The sequence below is a fragment of the Mesoplodon densirostris genome, chromosome 18, assembly GCF_025265405.1.
Source record: "Mesoplodon densirostris isolate mMesDen1 chromosome 18, mMesDen1 primary haplotype, whole genome shotgun sequence".
Lineage (NCBI taxonomy): Eukaryota > Metazoa > Chordata > Mammalia > Artiodactyla > Ziphiidae > Mesoplodon > Mesoplodon densirostris.
In genome coordinates this window covers 56,086,140-56,110,888 of record NC_082678.1, presented here as the reverse complement: position 1 = coordinate 56,110,888, position 24,749 = coordinate 56,086,140, and the positions used below count along the sequence as shown (strand labels likewise).

At 44.0% G+C, this 24,749-nt stretch overlaps 1 protein-coding gene across 4 annotated transcripts in view; it reads right to left on the bottom strand.

Annotated features, from left to right (window-relative positions):
• Positions 1-5,296: 5,296 nt before the first annotated feature.
• Positions 5,297-24,749, bottom strand: part of HEATR6 (HEAT repeat containing 6) — a 60,986-nt gene continuing 41,533 nt past the window's right edge. Inside the window, exons 20-22 of one of the 4 annotated variants that reach the window (XM_060081613.1) lie at positions 22,580-23,147; positions 20,925-20,979; positions 18,893-18,975 (exon numbers count right to left, since the gene is read on the bottom strand). In XM_060081613.1, the coding sequence (XP_059937596.1) occupies positions 20,964-20,979; positions 22,580-23,147 (584 nt within the window). In that variant the 3' untranslated portion in view covers positions 18,893-18,975; positions 20,925-20,963. Of the gene's footprint in view, positions 5,620-16,628; positions 18,976-20,924; positions 20,980-21,131; positions 23,148-24,749 lie in introns of those variants that run through there. The other 3 variants (XM_060081616.1, XM_060081615.1, XM_060081614.1) reach the window with 3 other exon arrangements.

Sequence of the window (24,749 nt, the reverse complement as noted above, 5' to 3'; positions counted from 1 at the left end):
GGAGCACCTTGTGCAGTGAACAATGTGGACAACCTTCTGGGGTGGCTTTGCTGCCGTCGCGAGCAGGACGTTCTGGTTTCTTGGTTCTCCCTCGTAGCTGGAAGATTCCTTTATCCCAGAAGGAGATAATTACATCTTCTGTGGCCATAACTCTGTTTGGACATTTAGACAAAAATTTATATGTATTTTCTGGAGGACTGGGTGTTTCTCTTACCTAAATTGAAAAGAGGCTTCTTTTAAATAGGATCCAAGAGAGTTCTTTCATATGGTAATTCACATACACTTTGGCTGATAAGCCCTAGACTTGGCAGAAGGTTCAAAGCAGAAATTGTGTTCAGATGAGGCACATGGATGCTTTTTGATCTGATTTGCTTTTAGCCACTGACGTTGGGATAATTTTGGCCTCAAAAACCAGGTAAAATGAGATCTTTTTTAAACAAAGTCTGAACCACCTAGAGTGAGTGGAGGAGTCCTTATACATTGGGAGCTGGGAAAAGAAGCATCTTCTGGTGGAAGACAACCCTCATCACATGAAGGCCACGCTGGAGTGGCCCTGGAGGGGCACCTCATCCAGATCCTTCCTTTTACCAGTGGGGAAACTGAAGCTCGGAGAGAGAATGTGGACTGGCTTAGGTCACAAAGTGAGTGGCAGAGCCAGGCTGACCCCTGACAGGCACTTCTTTCTGCACCTGAACCTTGCTGATGGCCAGCAGTGACCAGTGTGAGGATGGAAGGAGCTATGCGGGTGACCGTGTGTATGGGAAGGTGAGAAGGGGACATGTGGGCTGGAAGACAGGGTGTCTCACCAAGTCCAGTGCAGTCCCTCCTCTTTCAGATATGGGAAGCTGCTTTTCCTACGTAAGAAGGGTTAGGGCTACGCATCACCTACAGGAGAGAAAGCTAGGAATACAGTGGGAACTGGGAAGGAAAAGAGAAAGAGGGAAGTTCATCTTACAGACACCAGCGAATATACAAGTGAACCATGTGCCATGCCACTGTTTCACAAATGACCGTAATACTGGTTTGGGTTGGGGGAGGGTTGGGTGTCAAAGTGACATCCTACCTCGGGTACCATATCTTTCCACGTCTGACATGTGTGAAAACACTTCCATTTGTAAAGATAAGTTGAACTTACTGAGCACCCACTAGCTGAGCAACCTAGTGGGTGCTCAGTAAATGGTAGCATCTCTCAGTAGAGATCCTGCTAAGGAAAGGGACAGAGGAAGGGAACATGTTTTCTCCTTCAATTCCCTTAACAATGCCTTCAGGAGGTATGATTCTCCCCACCTAACAGATGAGGAAACAGAAAGGATACGTTTCCTGCCCAAGTCACACAGCTCAAGAGCAGTGAAACTCGGCTCTCCTGGTTGGGAGCTATTTCCACCAGCGTAACTCCCATCAGCTTCAGCTGACAATTCCTCCCCTTGCCTCCAGACCCTGCCACCTCTCCCTGGTGGACATGTAGCAGAGATGGTCCCTAAATTCGAGTGCATTCGAGTAGAGGTGTGGTGCCTTGTGCATAAGCTTTGATTTGGGGGGGACGTGCGTTGGTGGCTCAAGCATTTGAGAATGCTGGAAATGGGAGTCTTTCCCAAAAATGCAAGCTCAGTGGACATTGTGGGACATACCTGGGTTTGTTTTTTATTCCAAGACCAGCTTGTTTTCCATAGGCCCAAGCTCCATCAGCAGGCCAGGACCGCATTCTGATTCAGACTTAGAAAGTCAGCACACACATCTGCAGCTGAGGCCGCTCCTGCTTGGGCCTGAGAAATCCTGGGATCCCCTTTCCTTCTCTTGTCTCCTGGTTCCTCTGCCTCTGGTGATGAGGCAGGGACAGCTTGGAACAAAGACCTTCATCATTTCTGTTGTGAAACTGTCCTAAGATTAGGCAACTGTGAATTTTTCATCCATATTCATTTCTCTAGTGGATTTCAACAAGATTAACTCTAAAAAATAAAAATTAACATTTCCATTCCCCGTGAAGGGTACTGATGAATATGGAAAGAAAAATTATTTTTAAAAAAAATTAATCTATTTATTTGGCTGTGTCGGGTCTTAGTTGTAGCATGTGGGATCTTCGTTGCGGCATGTGGGATCTTTCGCTGTGGTGCGCAGGCTTAGTTGCCCCGTGGCATGTGGGATCTTAGTTCCCCGACCGGGGATCGAACCCATGTCCCCTGCATTGGAAGGCAGATTCTTAACCACTGGACCACCAGGGAAGTCCCGGAAAGAAAAATTCTAAAGGTGAAATCGTCAAACTCTGAAGGGCACATGCAGGAGTCCTGACCAGGCTGGGAGTGAGGAGACCTACATTTTGGTCCTGATTCCCTCCTGCTGCCTGTGTGTCTTGGGCAAGTTGCTTAACCTCTCTGGGCCTCCATGCTTGTTAAGGACTCTTTCAGTGCAAATATTTTATGGTTATAAACAGGGAGAGAATCACCTCAATAATGTAGTTCCTTTGTAGTATTGACTTTTACACATTCACCATGGAGGATACTTGATGAGTTTAGAATTTTCTCTTGGTTGGAACAGGGACTTGAGTTCTTTCCAACTGTGGCCCTAAGTCTGTGGGTTTGGTAGGCCCATCAGGCTGTACAGTCACGTGCATTTGACATTGTAAACATATTTCCCATTTGCTTAAAATAAAATCCTGGAGGTGAAATGGTGTTTCCAAATTCCACTGAACTGTAGCCTCAGAACTAGAGCTGGACCGTGTGGTCCAAACTCCTCAGTTTCTAAGTGTGAAGGCCCAGAGTCACGGAAGGAAGGAGCCCAGGATTCCTGGAGAATTTGAACAGAACTGGAGCTAGAGCCTGGGTACCATCACGCCCAATCTAGTGCTTTGCTTGTGTCCTCTCTGTATGCATAACATTGAATAAAAGCCAGCTGGAAGAGTAAAGGATTATAAATATCAGACCATAATCCTTTTTTTGCGGTACGCATGCCTCTCACTGTTGTGGCCTCTCCCGTTGCGGAGCACAGGCTCCGGACGCACAGGCTCAGTGGCCATGGCTCACGGGCCCAGCCGCTCCGCGGCATGTGGGATCTTCCCGGACTGGGGCACGAACCCGTGTCCCCTGCATCGGCAGGCGGACTCTCAACCACTGCGCCACCAGGGAAGCCCCAGACCATAATCTTAAGAACAACTTTAATCCATGTAAATACAGGCACAGAGATTTTTATTTATATTTTCATTTTAACATGCATCAAAACCCTGCAGTCTTCAAACACCATTATGGACATTCTATTTGCATTTCCTGAAGCCACCCCAGTGAGCAACTCTGAAATAAATTAAAAAGAGTGGTCAAGCCTGAATGCACACTGAGGTTTCCATGTGCTCAGCTCAGCAGATTCAGGTATGACCCCTACAGAGCTTGGACTCTGAACTGGCACTAACATTCTCTACGCTCAATGACCATTTCACACAATGAATTCATCTGTGTAATTGTGCTTAGCTGTCCCAAGATTAACTCCATGTTTGCATGAAGATCAAAATGCTTACTTTAAAAAGTTTGGTTTTCTTCCATTTCTGTCTTATCTGGGGAGGTATGCATGCTTGGAATTTCTTGGGCTTTTCTTTTTCAAATCTGTTCTAGGGATTGAGAATGTGAGGGCAAGTGTACGTGTGTGTGGTGGTGGGGTGATTTACCTTTTATTTTTCTGTTTTTGAAACAACAATCGGCAATCATTCTTCTCTGTTTTGATGTCCTCTTGTCAAAGGCAACCCAGAACATTGGGATCTTAAAGTGGGTAACAGCATTCTTGATTGCCCCATGCCTAGATCCTACATTAGTTAGGATTCTAGAATTCTGCTTTATTAAAATTTTTATCCTGGGTTACAATTTACGTAAAGAGAACACATCAGAAGTGTGCATCTTGGTACACTTTTATATATGCATATACTTCTGCTTTGCTTATACCTTCAGTTATTGTTTGGTACCACTTGGTAGTGAAATATCCATTGAGTTTTTCCAAAGACTGCTGCATCCGCCTGGGGAGGAGGCTGACATTTGGAGCTGCTGGTGTGACTGGAGTCAAGAGGATTTGCTTTCCACTGTTTCACCTCACTTGCACTCCAGCCACAAGTTCTGGGAGGAATATTGGAAGGCACACTGCACTTCCGCTCGCAATGGGGATCAGCAGGGAAGAGGGAGACGTTTGAATGGGGTGGGGTGTTTCCACTTAATCATTACCACCACCGACATCAATGAAAACTAAGTAATGCAGATCGTCCGCATGGGCACCTACAATGAGTGGAAAGGAGACCAGATTCTTAGTAAGTGTTACAATGAGGTAAGGGATGGACAGAATATACAAAACTGAGCGGGGGAAGCAGGGTGGCTTGCATTTCAGCTTCAGTATACAATTGATTTTTGTAGCTGAAGGGTCCAAATTGCCCTGGCTATTTCAAAACAACATCAGGAGAGGAGCAGTTGTGTTTTCCAGCACCCCAGTGGTGGCCCAGGACACGAGGCAGCCTTGAGGACAAATAACGTCCCTCCCTGAAATAGGAAGCCAACTATTTACTTATACAAATAACACTATAAAAAGGCTTTAGAAGTTGAGCTGCAGCTCCTGAGCTTTGACCAGCCCCTAGGTTTGTCTCCAAAGGCTCCTTCCGGAGGAAGGAAAGTCCTGAGGCTCTCAGGTTGAGCACTGGCTCAAACAACAACTTAAATCAAGCAGAGCCTCCACTGTCTCCAAGTTGAACCTGCCCAAGCAAACACCCTCAAGACAGCTTCCAAACAAAGAGGACAATATGACCATCTCAACCTGAACGTGCATCACAACTAGGTTTCAAAATTCATTGTGTGAAATTTAAAAAAAAAGTTTTTATAATAAAATTCACTTTTAAATCCTATGATTTTTCATCGCATTCACTTCTTTACATCCTCCCAATTCTCATCCCCTTCCTTTATCACACTCCTTTGGCAAAATCACAACCCTGGTTAGATCTGACTCTCCGCTCACTTAGTACCTGACCCCATGTATCTGAATGAAGTTCGAGAAAAATGCACAGCTAGGCTGGAAGCTCACACTTTAGATTCATGACCTCAAACCTTGATGGCTCCTTAGTGCTGCCAGGCAATCATATATTGGCATACCAATATATATTGGCATATCCCACTCATCAGTATTTGTTGAATGAATGGGTTAAACAAATGAATTTTATTTAGGGTCCCATGGATGCTATAGTTCTGCTTGTCCAAGTTTAAAAGAGAATTTTATTTTAAAAACATTTTTTTTAAAGTGAGCACTGACCTTGGACGCAGAAGACTTGTATTCCAGGCCTAGCCCCGCTGCTTACTAGCTGGGCGACCCGAAGCAAGTTACCCTTCCTCTCTTGGACTCAGGCTCCTCTATGAGTGAGGCAGCTGGACCAGGACACTAGCAGATGGAGAGTCTCTCTAGATGTCGGTTGAGTGAGATGAGGTTCCTACCTTCTGCCAAAGTTCACAGATCCATGATTCTTCCTTGAGCCAAGCAAGCCCACAGCTGGGTGTCAATCAGGAGAGCGAGACGTGAGGTCACTGACATTTAAAGGAAGCAAGGAGAAACACTTGCAGGAGGACCCTTCTCTTCTTTATTGGTCTCTGATTTTAGTTTCTGGTCCTGCAGCTGGAAAGAGATTCCAAAGTAAGCAAACCTCTCATGATAAAAGCAAACAGTGACTTTGGTTCTGAGCAAACTTCAGATGGAGTGCAGCAGAGAGGTGACACTGGACTGGGATTCGGGGACCCGGATGTAACCCAACTCTGTCACTGGTCATCGGTCCCAACCTCCTCTTGGGCCTCAGTTTCCTCTCTGTATAATGAGTGAATTTAAGTGTCCTAAGCTTTTATCTGGCCTCCACCATTTCCAAGCACTGGTGGCATCTCTTCGCCCTTTTAAACTTGCCTGGCCTGTTTCAGATCAGAACTGGCACACTATCAGCAAGTTTATGGTTTTATAAGCCCAGAAACATGCTTTGCAAATAAATGATGAAGGCATTGGAGTATTGCATGGAAACACCAAAGTCTTGAACAAGAGTAGGACTTTGGAATTGTAAGAGGAATGGAAAGGCGTTCATGGTAGAAACACCTGTCCTTGACCTTAAAACCAGATGGACAAGTGGCCACAGATTGAGGGAGGTCCACTGGTGCTAGGAATACTGTCTGGCACTTTCCCCCAGGATGTGGTATAGTAGGCAGTTTGGGTGCTACCTGGGCAAATCATTAAAAACAAATCAAAGTCTACAGTGAGAAGATCACTTCAATTATCTTTCAATCTCTCTGATTCCTGGGGTCTATTGATGGGCTAGGACATTTTAATAACTCTCAAAACTTTGCTAATCTGTCCCTTTCTCCCTGACAACACTCTCACCTCTGCCCCCACTTTTTATTAAACAGAGAGAAAAAAGGACTCAAGCTCAGAATCTTTACCAGTCTAGAATTTGGTAATATTGTTTTGCTTTATTGCATTTATTTTTGTGGTTACGTTCCATGAATAGAAAGTGGTATTATTTTTTAATTTTAGAGTAGTTAAAATTTTACCTTAAAATACATGTAGTTTAAAAAACTGAGTTAGTTTCTATAAAATTATTAAGGAATAATGTGTGTTCTACACAGATACTACAACATAGGGCAGGTGGTCCCTGGGGTTTGGTGGGTGGCATTCCCCAGTCCAAACTGGCATCATTCAGATAGGGGAAGTTCTTCTGGACACCACAATAGTGCTTATAATGCCATTTATATTTACTGGGTAACTCGGTTTTTGGTCTTTTTTTTTTCTTTTTAAATAAATGTGTACTTTTTCCTGATCACTTTGTGTAAAACTTGGAACTACACAAAAACATGTAGAATAAAAGAACAAAATATTTTTTTTAATATATGGAATAGAATGAAAAATCACTCATTGTCTCTCTACTCAGAAATAACCACTCCTAATACATTGGAAGATTTTTCTTCCTTAGTGTACCAACAGAGCTATTATTAAAACATATGCATTAAATTTTTGTAGCCTATTTTATTTCCTTAACATTATAACAAATGTGTCCCCACACCATTCAAAACTCTTCATAAACATTTTAAGTGGTTGTAAGGTCTTTAACATAGAGAGGTCCCATAGTGGATTTAACCACTGCCTAGCTGTTTTTTTTTTGTTTTTTTTTTTTTTTTTTTGCGGTATGCGGGCCTCTCACTGTTGTGGCCTCCCCCGTTGCGGAGCACAGGCTCCGGACGCGCAGGCTCCGGACGCGCAGGCTCAGCGGCCATGGCTCACGGGCCCAGCCGCTCCGCGGCATATGGGATCCTCCCAGACCGGGGCACGAACCCGTATCCCCTGCATCGGCAGGCGGACTCCCAACCACTTGCGCCACCAGGGAGGCCCTGCCTAGCTGTTTTACATCTGGGTTATTTCCAGTTTTGTCCATTAAAATGTTGTGATGGATAGCCTTATGCATCTCTGTTTGCCTGCATTTTATTTCTTTAATTTTTATTAGAGTATAGTTGATTTATAATGTTGTGTTAGTTTCAGGTGTACAGCAAAGTGAATCAGTTATACATATACATACATCCACTCTTTTTTAGATTCTTTTCCCATACAGCTTATTACAGAGCATTGAGTAGAGTCCTCTGTGCTATACAGTAGGTGTTGCCTGCATTTTGGATGGTTTCCTTACAATAATTCCAGAAGTGGCATTCCTAGGTGGGAAGATTTTTAAGGCTTTTGGGATACATACTGCTTTTCCAAAAGTGTGGGGACCTGAAGGTACTCCGATCTGAACCCATGTGATGGGACACACTTGGGTTTGTGTATGTAAGGTGGGCTTGTTACTGCAAAGAGCTCAGACTCCGCCACTTTGGGCCAGTTACCTAACTTCACCACCTCCTGCTGGTGAGGGTCTGACCAGTCCCTCCCCGACCAAGAGCAAGTGTTCTTCACATCTAGGCTCATGAGTGTTCATATTTCAGCTCAAAAGGTACACATGTCATGAACTTCACCATATGTGATCCTCCCTTCATGTAAAGGGATCAACAACCATTGATTTTTTGAGAAATCTCCATACTGTTTTACATAGTAGTGGCACCAATTTACACTCCCACCAACAGTGAATGAAGGTTCCCTTTTCTCTACATCCTTGCCAACTCTTGTTGTTTTTTTGATGATAGCCACTCTGAGAGGTGTGAGGTGGTATATCATTGTGGTTTTGATTTGCATCTCCCTGATGATTAGTAGTATTGAACATCTTTTCATGTGTTTATTGACCTTGTATACCTTTTTTTGGAAAAATGTCTATTCAGGTCCTCTGCCCATTTTTAAATTGGGTTGTTTGTTTCTGTGATGTTGAGTTGTATGAGTTCTTTGTATATTTTGGATATTAACCCTTTGTCAGATATATTGTTTGCAAATATCTTCTCCCTTTCAGGAGGTGGACTTTTCATTTTGTTGATAGCTTCCTTTGCTGTGTAAAAGCTTTTTAGTTTGATGTAGTCCCACTTGTTTATTTTTGCTCGTTTCCCTTGCCTGAGGAGGCATATCCAAAAAATACTGCCTTTATTTTCTTCTAGAAGTTTTATGGTTTCAGGTCTTACATTTAAGTCGTTAATCTATTTTGAGTTTGTTTTTCTGCATTGTGTGAGAAAGTAGTCCAGTTTGATTACTTTGCAGGTAGCTGTCCAGTTTTCCCAACACCATTTATTGAAGAGGCTGTCTTTTCCCCATTGTATACTCTTGTCTCCTTTGTCATAGATTAATTACCCATATAAATGTGGGTTCATTTCTGGGCTATTTGGTTCCATTGATCTACATACCTGGTTTTGTGCCAGTACCACACTGTATTGATTACTGTAGCTTTGTAGCATAGTTTGAAATCAGGGAGCATGATACCTCCTGTTTTGTTCTTCTTTCTTAAGATTATTTTGGCTATTCAGGGTCTTTTTGTGGTTCCATACAAATTTAGAATTATTTGTTCCAGTTCTGTGAAAAATGTCATTGATATTTTGATAGGGATTGCACTGAATCTGTAGATTGCCTTGGGGAGCATGGTCATTTTAACAATATTAATTCTTCCAATCCATGAACACGGTATATCTTTCCATCTGCTTGTGTCATCTTCAGTTTCTTTCATCAATGTCTTATAGTTTTCCAAGTATGTTTTAATTGTTTATTGATCACCTATCACGTGCCACACATTGTGCTAGGTCCTGGGGATACAAAGGTGAGTAAAACACTCGTGTCTTACTGGGAAGGGTCACATTCTTGCATGTGTATGTTTATGTGTGCAGGGGTGAGATGGAGGGATAGACTTGCAGTAATAGAGCTATCCCGTGCCCAGATGCCACGTGGACCCTGAGGAGTAGGGTGTAGGATTGGTTAATAAAGGCTTCCTGGAGGAGGTGGCTCCTGAGACGTCAGAGAGGCTGAGAAATGCTCTGTGCACTTGCTGTTCCCCTCCTGTCCCCACTGCAGTGTTTGCCTGGGAAATAGAATAGCAATCACTGGGAGAGTTTCTTGGTTGCCTAGTGGTTAGGATTCCAGGCTTTCACTGCCATGGCCCAGGTTCAATCCCTGGTCAGGGAACTGAGATCCCACAAGCCAAGCAGCACAGCCAAAAAAAAAAAAAAAAAGCAATCACTTCTTTGCAAACCATAGAAACTGCACAATAAGCAGCAGATTTATGATAAAAATTCAGATAAAATGAAAGGTCTAGGTCGAGAAATATTTCAACTATTGATGGAATTTCCCTCCTGGACAAGTTGGATTTACTCTCCCTTTTCTGTACTTCCAGAGCATTCTGTACCTCATTATTGCCTTGACTGAGAGGTTTCAGTGTTTGTGAGGTGGGGTCAGAAGCTTATTTTACTCATCTTGGTATCTGCCCTGATGTCTTCAGCATAATACTTGCTCAAAAAGTAAAATTAAGTTGAACCAGCTCTTTGGGTTTTGCTCTCTTTTCTGCGACATTCATTCCAACGGCCTCCAAGTTTGAAGTCAGCGAAGCTGCCAGACTCTTTTGGGTGCTTCAGCCCCACCTGTTTGCTCAATGGACATCTCCACATAAAGGTCTCATAAGCATCCCCACTCCCTGTGCACGCTCCCCCTACAGCCTCGAGCAGCGGTTCTCAATGGGGTACTTTTGCTCCCCAGGGGATGTATGGCAGTGCCTGGAGGTGCTTTTGGTTGTCACACAAGAGTGGAGGGGGGTCCTCCTGGCACCAATAGAGATTAGGGGTGCTGATAAACATCCCACATGCACAGGGCAGCCTCCATAATGAAGCATTATCCTGCCCCAAATGTCAATAGCATCGAGGCTGAGAAACTAGAACGAGAGGGAATCTTGTACAAGGTAGTGAGGCCATGGTACTGCTCTGCTCACAGCCCTCTCAAGGCTCCCGACCTCCTCAGAGTAAAATCGGCAGTCCTCACACCTCCCCTTTCTCTCTAACACTTTCACTGAGATTATAATCCATATGCCCTAGAATCCATCCTTCTAAAGTGTAAAATTCAATGGCTTTTAGTAATCAATTGTGTTCCCATCACCACCATCAATTTTAGAATACTTTCATTATCCCCCCAGAAAACCCACCTATACCCCCTAGCCATGAACTCCCAGTCTCACCTTCCCCTCCCGGTCCTAAGCAACCACTAGTTTACTTTCTGTCCCTATAGATTTGCCTACTCTGGACATTTCGTATAAATGGAATCATACAATATGTGTATATATGGTTCCTTTGTTACTGATTTCTTTCACTCAGCATAATGTTTTCAAGGTCCACCCATGTTGTAGCATGTATCGGTACATCATTCCTCTTTCAAGGGAATAATACAACAATTTACCACATCTTATTTATCCCTTCAACAGTTGATGGACATTTGGGTTGTTTCTACTTTTTGGCTATCATGAACGGTGCTGCCTGAACATTTGCATGCAAGTTTTTGCGCACGTTTTCATTCCTCTTGTGTGTATCTAAGTTGCTGGGCCATACGGGAACTCTGTGTTTAACCTTTTAAGGAGCTGCCTGTTTTCTCCTCCTTTTCTCCAAGGATCCACATCCGACCAACCGCCACAGGCTGTGATTCTTCCTCCTGAAAGTGTGCCCTCCTCCATCTCCGGAAACTGCCTCTCCACTTCTCACCTGGACAGCCACAGTGCTTCTAACCGAGATACCTCAACTGCTTCTCAGAGTCACAGGGAGGAGGGGTTTCACCACCCCAGTGCCCGGGCCACACCCCAGACCACTTGCTGCAGCCCCTCTGGAGGCCGACCCAGGCATCAGCCTTTCTAAAGCTCCCCACGTGGTTACAATGGACAGCCCAGTAGGAGATCCACGGTGCCTCTTTCCCTCTAATCACCACCCTCCCAGCTGAGTGCTTTTTCTAAAGCAAATCTGATCGTGGTACCCACACTCTTCTCGAAACTCCTCTTTGGCTCCCTCACCATATAATCTGAACTCCCCAGGATGCACACCTCCATCTACCTATCTCTTTTTCCTCCCTGACTCAGGGCGCTGGCATGCCCGGCCATGCTGAGCCACACACATTTTCCTCTGTGTGCTTGCTAACCACATCTCCATGCCTCTTCTGAGAGCCTTTTCCCATCTTTTCATCCTCCTCTGGGAAGTCTTCCCTGAGGCTTCCCTGGAGACCTGGCTGAGCGCTGAGCAAGTCTCCCCTTCGGGCGGCCTTCCCTTCCCACAGACTGTCACATTGTGCTCACTGGCCTTGGGCCTGTGAGTTCCTCGGGGCCAGGGCTGGTATGTCATTCATCTTTGTATCTTCCTTCTGCTGATACACAGTAGGTGGCATGCGTTTGTGTGTGTTGGTGGGAAGGGTGATGAATGAAGGTGTGAAGGGGTGAAAACCTACTGGCCCACTTAGGGCAGGGTCCAGGGAGGCAGTCCTACCAACTGCCCAGCTGTACACTCCTGAGTCCCAACAGTAATCCTGGGGCAACAAGAGGCCCTGCTCAGTGCCCTACCCGGACCGGTGAGTCCACACATCTTCCACGCCATGGCCACATCCAGCTGAATTTCCTGTCTCGAGGCTTACATGTTTCAATTCTCTAGCCATGGGCCTGGTGCCAGCACGTGTTGGCAGGAAAGTGGGGGCTGGGTGGGACAGTCCTTCTGCAGCTAAAGGCAAAGTGCCCCAGCGCAGAGATAAATCATATACATTCACTTCCAAAGGGCCTCAGTGGGGTGGAACGTCCCTTGTCCTGTCTTTGGCCATAAACCTCCAGGCTGGAGAAGTTAGTTACCCTCCCCTGGAGAAGCTATAAACAGCATGGCACATCAACAGGCAGCAAAGAGCACAGGCTGAAACATCCCTCTGGGTGGGGCCTGGACTGCCGATACTCTGCCCACTCGGCTTTCCTGGGCCTCCCCTCCTGGCATGGGCTGCGCTGTCTCTGGGGGGACCTGTTGGAGGCTACAGGCCTTGCCTGCTGGTGGAGGCGTCCAGGGAGCATTTGCCCTGTAAGTAACTAGGCTCTTTTCTGCTGCTCTGCCTACACGGATGCTGCTTTCCTTCCCATGAGTAAGAGGGGCACTGAAAAGGGAGTCTGGCTCTGCTGTCAGCCATATGACTGTGGGTGGCTCACTTCTCCTCCTGGGTTCATGGTCCCCTTTGAGGTAAAGGGGTGTGGCGGGGGATGGATCAGATGACCCTGAAGGCTGCTCCAATGTCACAGCTCTCCCCACCTGAGAGCAAAGCTGTGTGAAGTCTTCCTCATAGGGCCTGAGTTGTTAGGAAAACCATAGCTGGGGAGATCAGAGACAAACACATCAAAAAATAACAAACTTGAAAGTAACTTCTGTTTCTATTTTCGTTTCTTCTATATCTGGCCTCTGCATACTCCAGGGGATAGCAGTGCAGCGGGAACAGCACCGGACGAAGGAGGCTCCCAGACCTGAGTTCAGCTCCTGCTCTGACTGGCAGCACCATCTGGGGCAAGTCATTCTTCCGTCCATAGGCCTCAGTTTTCTTACTGGAGAATGGGGATATTTCATACCTCCACTGTTCATTCAACAGACACTTGCTGACAGCCTGCTGTAGGTGTGGCCTGGCACCAGGTTGGGAGGGGGGGAGATAGAAAGGTGGGTGAGATGGGATGCTAACTCTCAAGGAGCTCCCGGTCCAGCTGGAAGACAGCCACGAAAACAGGTGATTGTGGTCCAGTGTTGTGAGCGGCACAAGGATCATAATAAAACGGGCGATAAGAGCTGGCCTTCAGTTAGGTCTTCTCAGCGCTCGGCTCTCTGCTAGGGGCTTGCTTGTTGCATTCAGTCCTGTACTGACCCTATGAACTGACACCACAAACATCCCCATTTCACAGGTGCTCAGGAAAGGCGTCCCAGAGAAATGACGCATGTGTCTGCCGAGACTTGCGGTGTGTAGACTGTGGTGCAGTCTGAAGGGCGGAACCAAGGCCTGGGCATGCACGAGCCCACATAGCTGAAGCCCATGGGTCGGGGGCTGGTGATGACAGGGAGGTGGGGGAGCAGCCACGAAGGCTCTTTTAAGCCATGTAAAGGGGCTGGTGATGGCCCCGGAGAACCAGCTTGGTGGCTGGCAGTTTGGAGAATGGGTTGAGCAGGGTGAGAAAGGAGACCACAGCCCCACAGACCTGCCAGTGACCAGGGCTCTCTGGGAGACTGTTGTCATAATTTCAGGAAGAGGTGAGGACCTGGGCTGAGGGCCGGAGGTCAGAGGGGACTGATGGCCAGAACTGGTGACTGTGGGCCATGGGGGTAGAGGGTGACCAAGGCCAATGAGGTCACGTACCAGGCGGCCTCTTGGAAAGGTGGAGCCCACGTTCCAGCGTCAGCCCACAGTGCCTCAGGCTCACCCTCAGAATGACCACTGGCCCACCCGCCATCTCAGCTGTCAACACGCTGGGAGTGACCCAGAGGTAGAGGAGGACCAGGCCCTCCTGGCCTGGCAAGGACTCCACAGAACCAAGATGGCCAGAGGCCACGCTTTACAGAAAAAATACTCTATGGACACTTGTTAAATGGAAAAAAGCCTCTTTTCTTCCTCTTACAGCTAATATTCATTTCCTCTTAAATAGAAGGTGTTTAAGTGTCAATACTAAACGTTCAGCAACAATTAGCTGCATCTGAGATTCCCAAGTGAAATGTGGAGTTAAGCCCTATCTAGTCAAGAAGGCCGGGCAGAACCACTCTCGTCTCGTGGGTCATCTGGCTACTGAATTTCCTGCTATAAAGCCCAAGAGTTAAAGAAGTTTGGGACTAGCACGAGGATAGAGGAGCAGTAGGATGAAGGGACTAGGAAGCTTACATAGTCCTGCAGGAATATAAGAATGTGGTATCTCAGCAAGGAGGCAAGGCAAACCCAGGGGGAAGGATGGCGTGATTACTACATCAGTGGTGTAGACACCTGGCTGACTGCTTGGGAAGGCACACAGTCACACCTCTGCCTCAAATCACACATCCCGATAAAATTCTAACATCTATGAAAGAGTGCATATAAATCAACAAACAATTGGAAAACAACGTCCCATAGAGAACTGGATAAATTATGGAATACTGATACTATGGACTATTATCAAATCATTAAAGTCATGTTTTAGAAGAGTATTTAGTACTCATGATACATTGTTAAGTAAAATAGCAGGCTACAAGAAAGTATACAGGTTATGATTGCAATTTTGTAGACTAATTTCCCACAATATATCTGGAAGAGTGTTCGTGTGCACACACACATAACTGAAGTGTGTGTGAGTCCACATATATAGTATATACACATACATAGACATGTATCATGAAACATATCAAAATGATAATAGTTATTATCTCAAGTCATTTTTACTTACATATATTTATTGTTTTGTTTTTTCCTAAAGTTCCACAATGAAGATTCATTACTTGTATAATATGGAAAATCAATAAATGTTATTTAGAAAATGAATCTATGATGGTTCTAAATATTAAAATAACTTAAACACTTTGGTGAAAGAAAGTGGAAAAAAATTGGGGGAGCCTGCCCCATGAAGGCTGGGAGTTTGGTTGCCTGAGCAGCTCTACTTTTTCCTGATGCCCTTCCACGACTATAAACTTCTGGAACCCGACACCACGTGTAGGCTATGTTTCTCTGACGAGGGAACCTGCTGGCCCAGTCTTGGGAACCTTGCTCGTGTAACACAAGACAGTCTAGGGGTGGCCCAGGGCATCTCTCCATTACCAGGGGAAAAATTAAGTTCATGGTTAGCGCTTTCTCAATTAAAATTTTTCTCCTATAAAATCTTCTTAAACATTTGATGCCTGAAGTTACTCTGATATATTAGAATCTAGTCTGAGACTCTATCAGATTTAGTCCTGATTATATATGTAACTGTCTTAAGTTGATACATCAACATTTCAGTATGCACTGGTTCTCCAAAGAATGAAGACTACAACAGTCTGGGTACCTGTTTTTCACAAGTTCTCCAGGTGATTCTGAAACATGCCAGCTTGAGACTGCCTGTTGGTGTGTGTTCTAAAGTAGTGGGTCTGAAACTTTGCTGTAATTAGAATCATTTGTGCAGATTTTAAACCTCCCAAAGGCAAAAGTACCCCCGACCGCTAAACTCAGAATCGGTATTTTTTTTTTTAAGTTCCCCAAGTAATTCCAATGTGCAGCCAGGTTTGAGAAACACCGCTCTAATGAGAGCAACCTGAAATCCAGGTGCTGCAGCTTCCGAGCTTGAGAATCACAGCTTTGGTAAAAGCCCTGAGTCTGAATCATTTTGTGTTCTCTGTCTCCATCTGCTGGCCATCCTGCTACATAGCTATAGTTTACAACTTGAGTTTCCAAGACATGCTGCAGCTTGCATGTAGTTTTAAGAATGTTCGCCAACTAGTGAATATAACAAAGAAACAGATTCACAGATATACAGAACAAACTAGTGGTTACCAGTTGGGAGAAGGAAGCGGGGAGGGGAAAAATAGGAATAGGAGATTAAGAGGCACAAACGACTATGTATAAAATAAGTAAGCCACAAGGATATACTGTACAGCACAAGGAATATAGCCAATATTTTATAATAACTGTAAATGCAGTATAACCTTTCAAAACTGTGAATCACGATGTTGTACACCTGAAACTTATATAATATTGTACATCAACAATATCTCAATTAAAAAAAATGTTTGGGACTTCCCTGGTGGCCCAGTGGTTGGGAATCTGCCTGCCAATGCAGGGGACATGGGTTTGAGCCCTGGTCCGGGAAGGTCCCACATGCCACGGAGCAACTAAGCCCGTGCACCACAACTACTGAACCTGCGCTCTAGAGCCCGGGAGCTACAACTACTGAGCTCACGTGCCACAACTACTGAAGCCCATGCACCTACAGCCCGTGCTCCACAACAAGGGAAGCCACCACAATAAGAAGCCCGCGCACCGCAACGAAGAGTAGCCCCTGCTCACCAGCAACAAAGACCCAAGGCAGCCAAAAATAAATAAAAAATAAAATTAAAAAAATGTTTACCAAAAGAATCAGAGAACCAAAAAGATTTAAAATGTTTAAGTAATAGAAATAGCTACCAAATATATTCTTGTTTATAATAGGATGGTTTAAGTGTTAGAAATGCATTAACATAATGCATCTAGGATCTTTTTTGTGCTTGGCAAATAAAAAGCAGCCAGTAAATGTTGATTATTACCGTTATAATTAGGCATAAGATAAACCCCCATCTTTTAAAATATATTTTAAAAATATATTTAGTGCTACTATACCTGGCACACAGTTGGCTATGTGTACCCAATGGTACAAAGATACAGTCTGTACCGTGAGAAAGAGAGATCAAGAGAGTGTGTGTATGTGTGTGTGTGAGAGAGATTTTTTAAATGATAGACGTTTGGGGGAGTATTCTGTACTGTGGGTTCTGCCACGTGCATAGATTTATGTAACTACCACCACAGTCAGGACTCCAAACAGTTCCGTCATCCCTCCAAAGCTCCCTCATGCTTCCCTGTAGTCGAATCCTGCCCCCATCCCAATCCCTGGAAACCACTGATTGGTCTTCCATTCCTAAAGTTTTGCCTTTTCCATAACGTCATGTAAATGGAATCATCGTTTGTAACATTTTGAGAATGGCTTCTTCCACTCAGCATAATTTTGTTCTTTCTGCTTGCTCTAGGTTTTTCTCTTATTTTCCTAGTTAAATTTGAAATTTAGGTGATTGTTTGAAACCTTTCTTCTTTAAAATAAGTACCAAATATTATAAATTTCCATCAAAGCTTTGCTTCAGCTGCACCTATACATTTTGATATGTTATATATCAAATACTATTATATTTTCATTTTGTTCAGTTTCAAGTATTTTCTAAGTTCTCATTTTCCAATATCCTTTGAGACTTCCCCCTTCGACCTCCTATTGAATACTTAGAAGTATGTTATTTAATTTCAAGTAATTAGAGATGTTCTGGTGATTGATTTCTGGCTTAATTTCATTATGGTCAGAGATCATACTTGGTATGATTTCAAATCTTAAAAATCTGTTCAGATTTGTTTCATGATCCAGAATATGGTCTATTTGTCCTATTGGTTACTGAGAAAGGAGTGTTAAAAGTCTCCAACTGTTAGTTGCTGACTTGCCATTTCTCCTTTCAGTTCTATCAGTCTTTGCTTCATGTGTTTTGAAGATGTGTTGTTAGGTTCATATCCATTTAGGATTGTTAGGTCTTCTCTGTGACTTGACACTGTTATCATTATGCAAGTTCCATGTTTATTCCTGGTAAATTTTCTTGCTCTGAAGTCTATTTTGTCTCACAGTATATAGCTACTCCAAATTTCTTTTGGTTAGTATTTGCATGGTGTATTTTTCTTTCTCCTTTTATTTTTAACCTATACTACTTATTTTAAATGGGTTTCTTATAAAACGCATATAGCTGGGTCTTGGATATTTTTACATTCTGACAATCTCTGTCTTTTAATTAGTATACTTAGACCTTTTAAACTTAATGTAACTATTGATATGTTTGGATTTAGGTCTACTGTTTTTTTGTTTTCTACTTGTTCCCTATGTTTTTCATTCCTGTCTTTCTTTTCCTGTCTTCTTTTGGATTATTTGAATATTTTTTAGTATTCCACTTTACCTATTGAGTTTTTAAATATATCTTCTGTGTAATTTGTGTGTGTGTGCATGTGGTTTCTCTAGCAACTACAAAATACTTAACTTTTCATAGGTTGTTTGGGATTAATATTTTATCATTCAAGTGAAATATAGAAATCTTACTACCGTATAAATCTCTTCACACTTCCTCTTTATGTGGTAACTTTCATGTGTATTACACCTATATTCACTGAAGACCCCATCAGACAATGTTATGTCTTGTTTTAACTGATTATACATGTTATAAAAAGCTTAAGATGAGAAAAATAGTCTATTTATCCAAATATTTCTCATTTCTGTTGCTCTTCCTTCATTCCCACGGTTTTGAATTTCCCTCTGGTGTCACAGTTCTATTAACAAAATATTATCACATCAAGAGGTCAAATGAGAAAACCCAGACAGCAAGAGAAAGCAATGGGCATCACTCTCTTGCTGTTGGGACCCCACTTCCTCTGGTCAGAGAAAAGGGTTCCCTTCCCTGAAGCTTTAGGCACCTGCCTGGCTGTGACAGCCTCTGCTGCAGTAGGACTGCCAAGGGGCTGGAGTGGGAGATGAGAAGCAGCAATAAACAGGGATCTCCCTGACTCTCTCTGACTTACATAAGCCCTCTTGCCCCATCCTAGGACCAGAAATAGACAGCTTCTCTGGTAGCTCCTTCTGCCTTCATGGTATGCAGGTCCAGGATTCTGTCTGCTTGGAGTCCAGGCCAGGAGACACCAGAGTGGGAAAAACAGTAAACTTACTGCCAGTTTGGTGGTACTCGGAGTTCTCCTTTCCTTCCCTGATCTTCCTGTTATTCTTTCCTTTCCAACATAGCTGCTCCATGCATTGAGTCCAGGCACTACAGCTGCATGCAGTGGGAGAGACAGGGTGGGCTAGGACTGGAATGAGAATAAGAGATGGATTTTTATGTAACAAACAGGGCCGTGGATTTACAAAGGCTGAAAAATGCTCCCTTAGGGCACCCTAATTGAGGAAGATTCTCTTTTCCCCTGCAGTGTGGTAGGTGGCTAGAAGTCTAATCCTTGGTTTGAATTTTTACATTCATTTTTCCAGATGAACTTTAGAATAATTTTGCCATTAAAAATATTGTTTTTGATTTTGGTAGGACTTAAGCTAAATTTATAGATTCAGAGAGACATGGTCTTTTTATAATAAAGGGTCCTTCTATCTAGGAACATGGTATATCTTCTCATTTTTTTTTGTTTAATGTCATCTTCAATGACCTTCAAAAAAATTTTTTTTTTAATTTTTTCACAAAATCCTTGCATAGGCTTTGGTTAGATTTATTCCTGGGTATGTTATTTTTATTACTATTGGGATAGAATCTTTTTTTAACATAAAAAAATCTTATTGGTTATTATTGATATATAGAGAAGCTATTGATTTTGGCATATTTACTTTGTAACCAGCTACCTTACAGAACTTTTATTCTATTGTTTTCTGAGTTGATTTTCTACAAATAATTATTTGTGAATTCCATCCCTCAGACTTGTGTTTTACAAATAAAGATAATTTGGAACCTCTCTTTGTAAAAACTTGGAAAATTCTACTTTTGGTTTATTTAATCACACTGATCATCAAATCTTACACAATGGGGCTTCCCTGGTGGCACAGTGGTTGAGAGTCCACCTGCCCATGCAGGGGACACGGGTTCGTGCCCTGGTCCGGGAAGATCCCACATGCCGCGGAGCGGCTGGGCCCGTGAGCCATGGCCGCTGAGCTTGCGCGTCCGGAGTCTGTGCTCCGCAACGGGAGAGGCCACAACAGTGAGAGGCCTGCGTACCGCAAAAAAAAAAAAAAAAAAAAAAAATCTTACACCATGTTTTAGGTAACAGTGGTGCTGACAGGCTTGCTTGTCTTGGTTGTGACTTTTTTAGCAAAGTCACCGTCAAGATAGAAATATTTTATGATGTTAACGAAGCATCTTTTTTTATTCATTTTTTAAAAGGATTTTTGATGAGAAAAGAACATTTGAGTTTTATCAAGTGCTCTTTCAGTATCCATAAAAATGACCATTTTAATGAGTTTTCTTATTTGACCTATCAATGTGATAACATTTTGTTAACAGAACTTCTAAATTTAAAAAATACCTGTGTTCCTACAGTCAATCCTACTAGGTCATAGAATAGATTGCAGAGCAATAATTCTCAAGGGCTTCTTCCATTGACACAGCTGCTCCTGTTTAGAATTATGTCTCCAGAGAGGCTGCACTATATTAATGAGGTGAAGGCCAAATGAACCGGAGTAACTAGAACTCACTTAGCTCTTACGTTGGTGAGGTTCTGCTCCTCGTCTGGATTCACATACGTTGCTGCCCTGCTACTCTATAGGTTTCTGTCTACCCTCTAATCACTTTAGGGCACTGGCTCTACCATTAACTAATTCTACAAAAGAGGTTACAGTGTGCATCTTCCTCAGGTTCTAGAAGTGGGCAGGAATTAGTGGGTTTCACAGGAAAGGTTCGAATATAAGTGATGTTTCCTAATGCTGTCAGTTCAATGAATAAAGGCTCTAGACATCTGTGCCAAGCGGACTCCTCCAAATTTTTCTTTTAAGTATCAAAAGAAAGTTCAGAATTTGGCATTCTGAATTAGAATTCTGTATCAGAGCCAGACTTCCTACTGTTTCTGCATCAAATAAGTTCTGGCCCTTTATTCTTTGAGTGGCTTCCTTTCATAATGGCAGCTTTACTGAGGCCCCAGCCCAGGTGTCTGAGAGGAGCCCCTGGCCCAGGTGTACACCCACAAAGCCACAGGGAGAAGAGAATCAGCACCCCATTGGGACGGAAGCCCACACCCTGCATTATGGAATTTCTAGAAGTGCTTACCCTTGCTTTTTCCCTGCATAGGAATATTAACATCTGTTTTCAGAAACCTGGACACCTTAACGGAAGCAAAAGGTTTAGAAAGAAAAAAATTAGATTTTATTCAAGATAAGCAAAGGATGAGAGTGAATCATCAAGTAAAACCATTCGAAGTCACTTCACAGATATTTTCCCAAGGAACCCACCAGTGAAAGCCCAAAGAACCAGGAATAAGTTATATATGCCACATTTTTACTTTCATGAAAACAACAAGCAAATAAACTGCTACTAAGAATATATTCCTTCAAGAGAAGGAAGCCATAAGATTCACTGCAGGGTCAGTACAGGTTCAACTCAGTTCCACGGCCTCTATAAGAAATCGTGTCCAGAATCATCTCCCAAGAAAAGCAAGTCTAAAGAATGCTCTATATGGTAGTTTTTACTGTGCTGGTAGTCTCATTCTTTAGAAACTTGTACTCTACCAACAGAAAAGTGAGCCTTCAGCTATCTGAGCACTCAGTTCCCTAGTCTTTGCCTGAACAGTATTTTCTGAACGTACAACAACACAGAGGGAGAAGAGTAACTTAAGGGCAAACAAGAAAAACTGAGGACGTATGTATGCTGTGAAACATGTACTTTAAGCTAAATAACCATAGTTAAAAAATATATTGCCAAAACCCACTCTACGTATCTTGATTCTTATTTATCCCATATCAAGTATAAGTGTGGAATCTTTTCTTATATATCTCCAAATTCCTGACTGAAATCATTTCCAATAAATTGTTGGTGGTCAAGGGATGCACGCAAAATTTAAATGTCAATAATTTTTCAGCGAGAAATTACTTTTTATAACTGCTTGGGCATTATCAAAATATAACTTAAAAACCTTTCTTTGTAATCATCTAAATTAAACAAATAATTCTTTTTTAAGGCACAAATCCAGAAGTGGCAAAACCACCATAAATTTAGCATATGGGACCACATTCGCCTAAAGGGCGTTAGGAAATTCAGATAGAAGCTGATGTTACGGCCAGGGTGAAATGGACATGGGCCTAGGCCAGAGGCCCTTGCGTGCCAGGTCACTCTTTACAGGCTTGAGGGAAGGCGTGGAGGCTTCCAGGGCTGCCACTTGGGGAGCTCAGTGCAACCGCTATTTATTAACCTGTAAGGAACCGTCTCAGTATTTTAGCAACTGATGCAGCTGTACCAGAACGAACTGGCTGAACAGCAGCTCTGCTCGCAGCTTTCTATAAATGCAACTTGATAAAAATGGTAGATTACGGGCACACTGTTTTAGTTTACTATAAAAGAAAAACAATTCCCAGAGACACAATATACAACATTCTAACTCCTAAATCCTTTTGCTACTCTAAAAATACTCTTCTGAGACTAAACACTCTTTACAACCCCCAGTCTGCTCAGCCCACAAGACAACCCAACTCCTTGGCTCCCATGTGCAGAGGTCAGGGGTTCCAACCACCATGGCCATGGCCAACACAGTGAAACCACTCTCTAAAGCGGCTGAGCCCTTTGAGAAAAATCTAAATAGCGCTAACTCAATCTAAATAAATAGTGAAAGGACTGTTTCTGCCCCTAAGATTAAATCCCACACATCTGATGCTCAAGCTCAGGTCTTCCTGTCATCACTTGACACCTGGAAGGTCCAGTAAAATATTCACCGATTTGTTAATCCTAAGAGTGCTACTTGTGATCCAGATGAGTCAAAATAAACGGTCAGGATATCTTCTAAAAAGCCCATGATGGCCCTTTTGGCTGTGTCGCCAGCCAGTGCCTGGACACTGCTTATGTGCTCCAGGGCTGTTCTGACCATCTGGTCTCTTTCCTGCGGGCTGTTGGGTGCTCCAGTGTCATCTCTCTCTGTTCCTGATTTTAAAAACTGTAGGATATGGGACTGGACCATGTCCCCATTCAATTCAAGGGTTTCTTTGATGCAGGACAGGTCTGAGGCACTGGCCAAGCTCAAGAGGTGAATCAGTGCCTGGCAGATTTGGGTCCGTAGGCTAGCACAGTACTTGAATTCCAGAAAGTCTGTGGTGTCTTCGCTCTTCTGTAAGGCAGTGACCAATGCATTCCAGATCTGAGCGTACTGGTCAACAGACCCATAGTGCTCTCTCTTGCCTGGGACGGAAAGGGCAGCGGCAGATCTGATGCGCACTTTGAAGTTCTTGCATGACGTCACAACTGATGTCAGGGCGTTGTAGGCCTGGGAGGTCCACAGGGCTGTTCCTAGAAAGAATCCATAGTCATTAAAGCAAATGGAGGTTTAAAAGTAAGTGGGGTGAGAGGGGTAGAAGGAAGCAGATACACTAGTGCTCAAGTTAGTCATTTTATGTTTTCATTTAATTCTCACAATAATCCTACAAGATCGGGGTGGTGAGTGACTATGGGACCCTAGGTAAGTGGCCAAGTACCGGCTCCCAGAGCTCTCCCTTTCTCTAGATGAGCACGACATGTGCTCAGGACCTCTGCTACCCTGAATAGGAACTTTGGTGACTTAGAAAGAGGCTCCTTCTCTGGGAAGATGCTCGTCTGAGTGGGTAAGGCTTGGTGGGAGGAGCAGGGACTGAACTGCAGCCCCAGCTGTCCTCTCGGCTGGGTGCTTCTGAGCAGTGCACAAAGTGCACAACTGTATGCCCAGCCCTGCTCATGCTGGCAAAAAGCCATTTCATCACCCAGATTAGCACCCAGACCCTGCTCTGGACAAAGCAAGTCATGCAGTTAATTGCAAAGAAAAAGAAAATGCTGTCTAGGCAGTGACTGGGGCACAGAGGACTCGGATTAACCGAAGGCTCTATTTTCTAATCCTGAGAAGATGATGCCTGGATTCCTGGCTCCTCTCGCTTCCCGTTGGCCCCAGGAAATCGGCCAGCTTTATTCCTCGTCAGAGTTACCACTTACTCCATTTCGGGAGTTCTCAGTCCTCAAGGTCGGCAGCAGAGTAGAAGGCAGCTTCCCTAACGCTCCCAGCCCTTCCCAACATCTCTGATGTCTCTGAAGACAGGCAGCAGATACCCAGCTTCCATGAGCTCCAACCCCAAAGGTGACTTCAGGCTGCTTCCACGGTGGAAAAAGCCACGAGGCTACACCTCCACTGGTGCCCGGCTGACTGGCCCCTGGACGCCCTTGGCAGTAAAGGGGAGCAGGGCCAGATTTCCCTAACATGCTGCAGGCTCTGCCGGTCCAGACCGGCTTCACCTCTCCAGGAACACACACTGAGGTTTCAATCTTGTCACAGAGACAAATACGTAAGGTAAATGCTGGCAATTCAAGCGACTGGGATTAGGAGGCTGTGATCCAGACACCCAAGCAGCTGTCAGCCACTGATGATATATCAAGGTGACAGCACGTCATTACTCAGAGGCAGATCCCTATGCAGCATTCCACTTCAGTACCAAGGGCGCATATGGAATTTCCAATTTATACCCTCTTTCTCCCAGGTCTGTTTTCCCCTTTACTTTTTTCTTGATTGTTAAAATGATAGATGCTCACTGTAAAAAACTTAGAAAGTGAAAGCAGATAAAACCCTACTCATCATCCCATTCAGAGGCAACCACTGTTAATAATTGACTAATTTCTTTTCAGTCTATCCATTTACTGAGATCGTACTGTACAAACAATTTTCATATCCTGTTTTGTTTTGTTTTTTTTGTGGTACGCGAGCCTCTCACTGTTGTGGCCTCTCCCGTTGCGGAGCACAGGCTCTGGACGCGCAGGCGCAGCGGCCACGGCTCACGGGCCCAGCCGCTCCGTGGCATGTGGGATCCTCCCGGACCGGGGCATGAACTCGTGTCCCCTGCATCGGCAGGCGGACTCTCAACCACTGCGCCA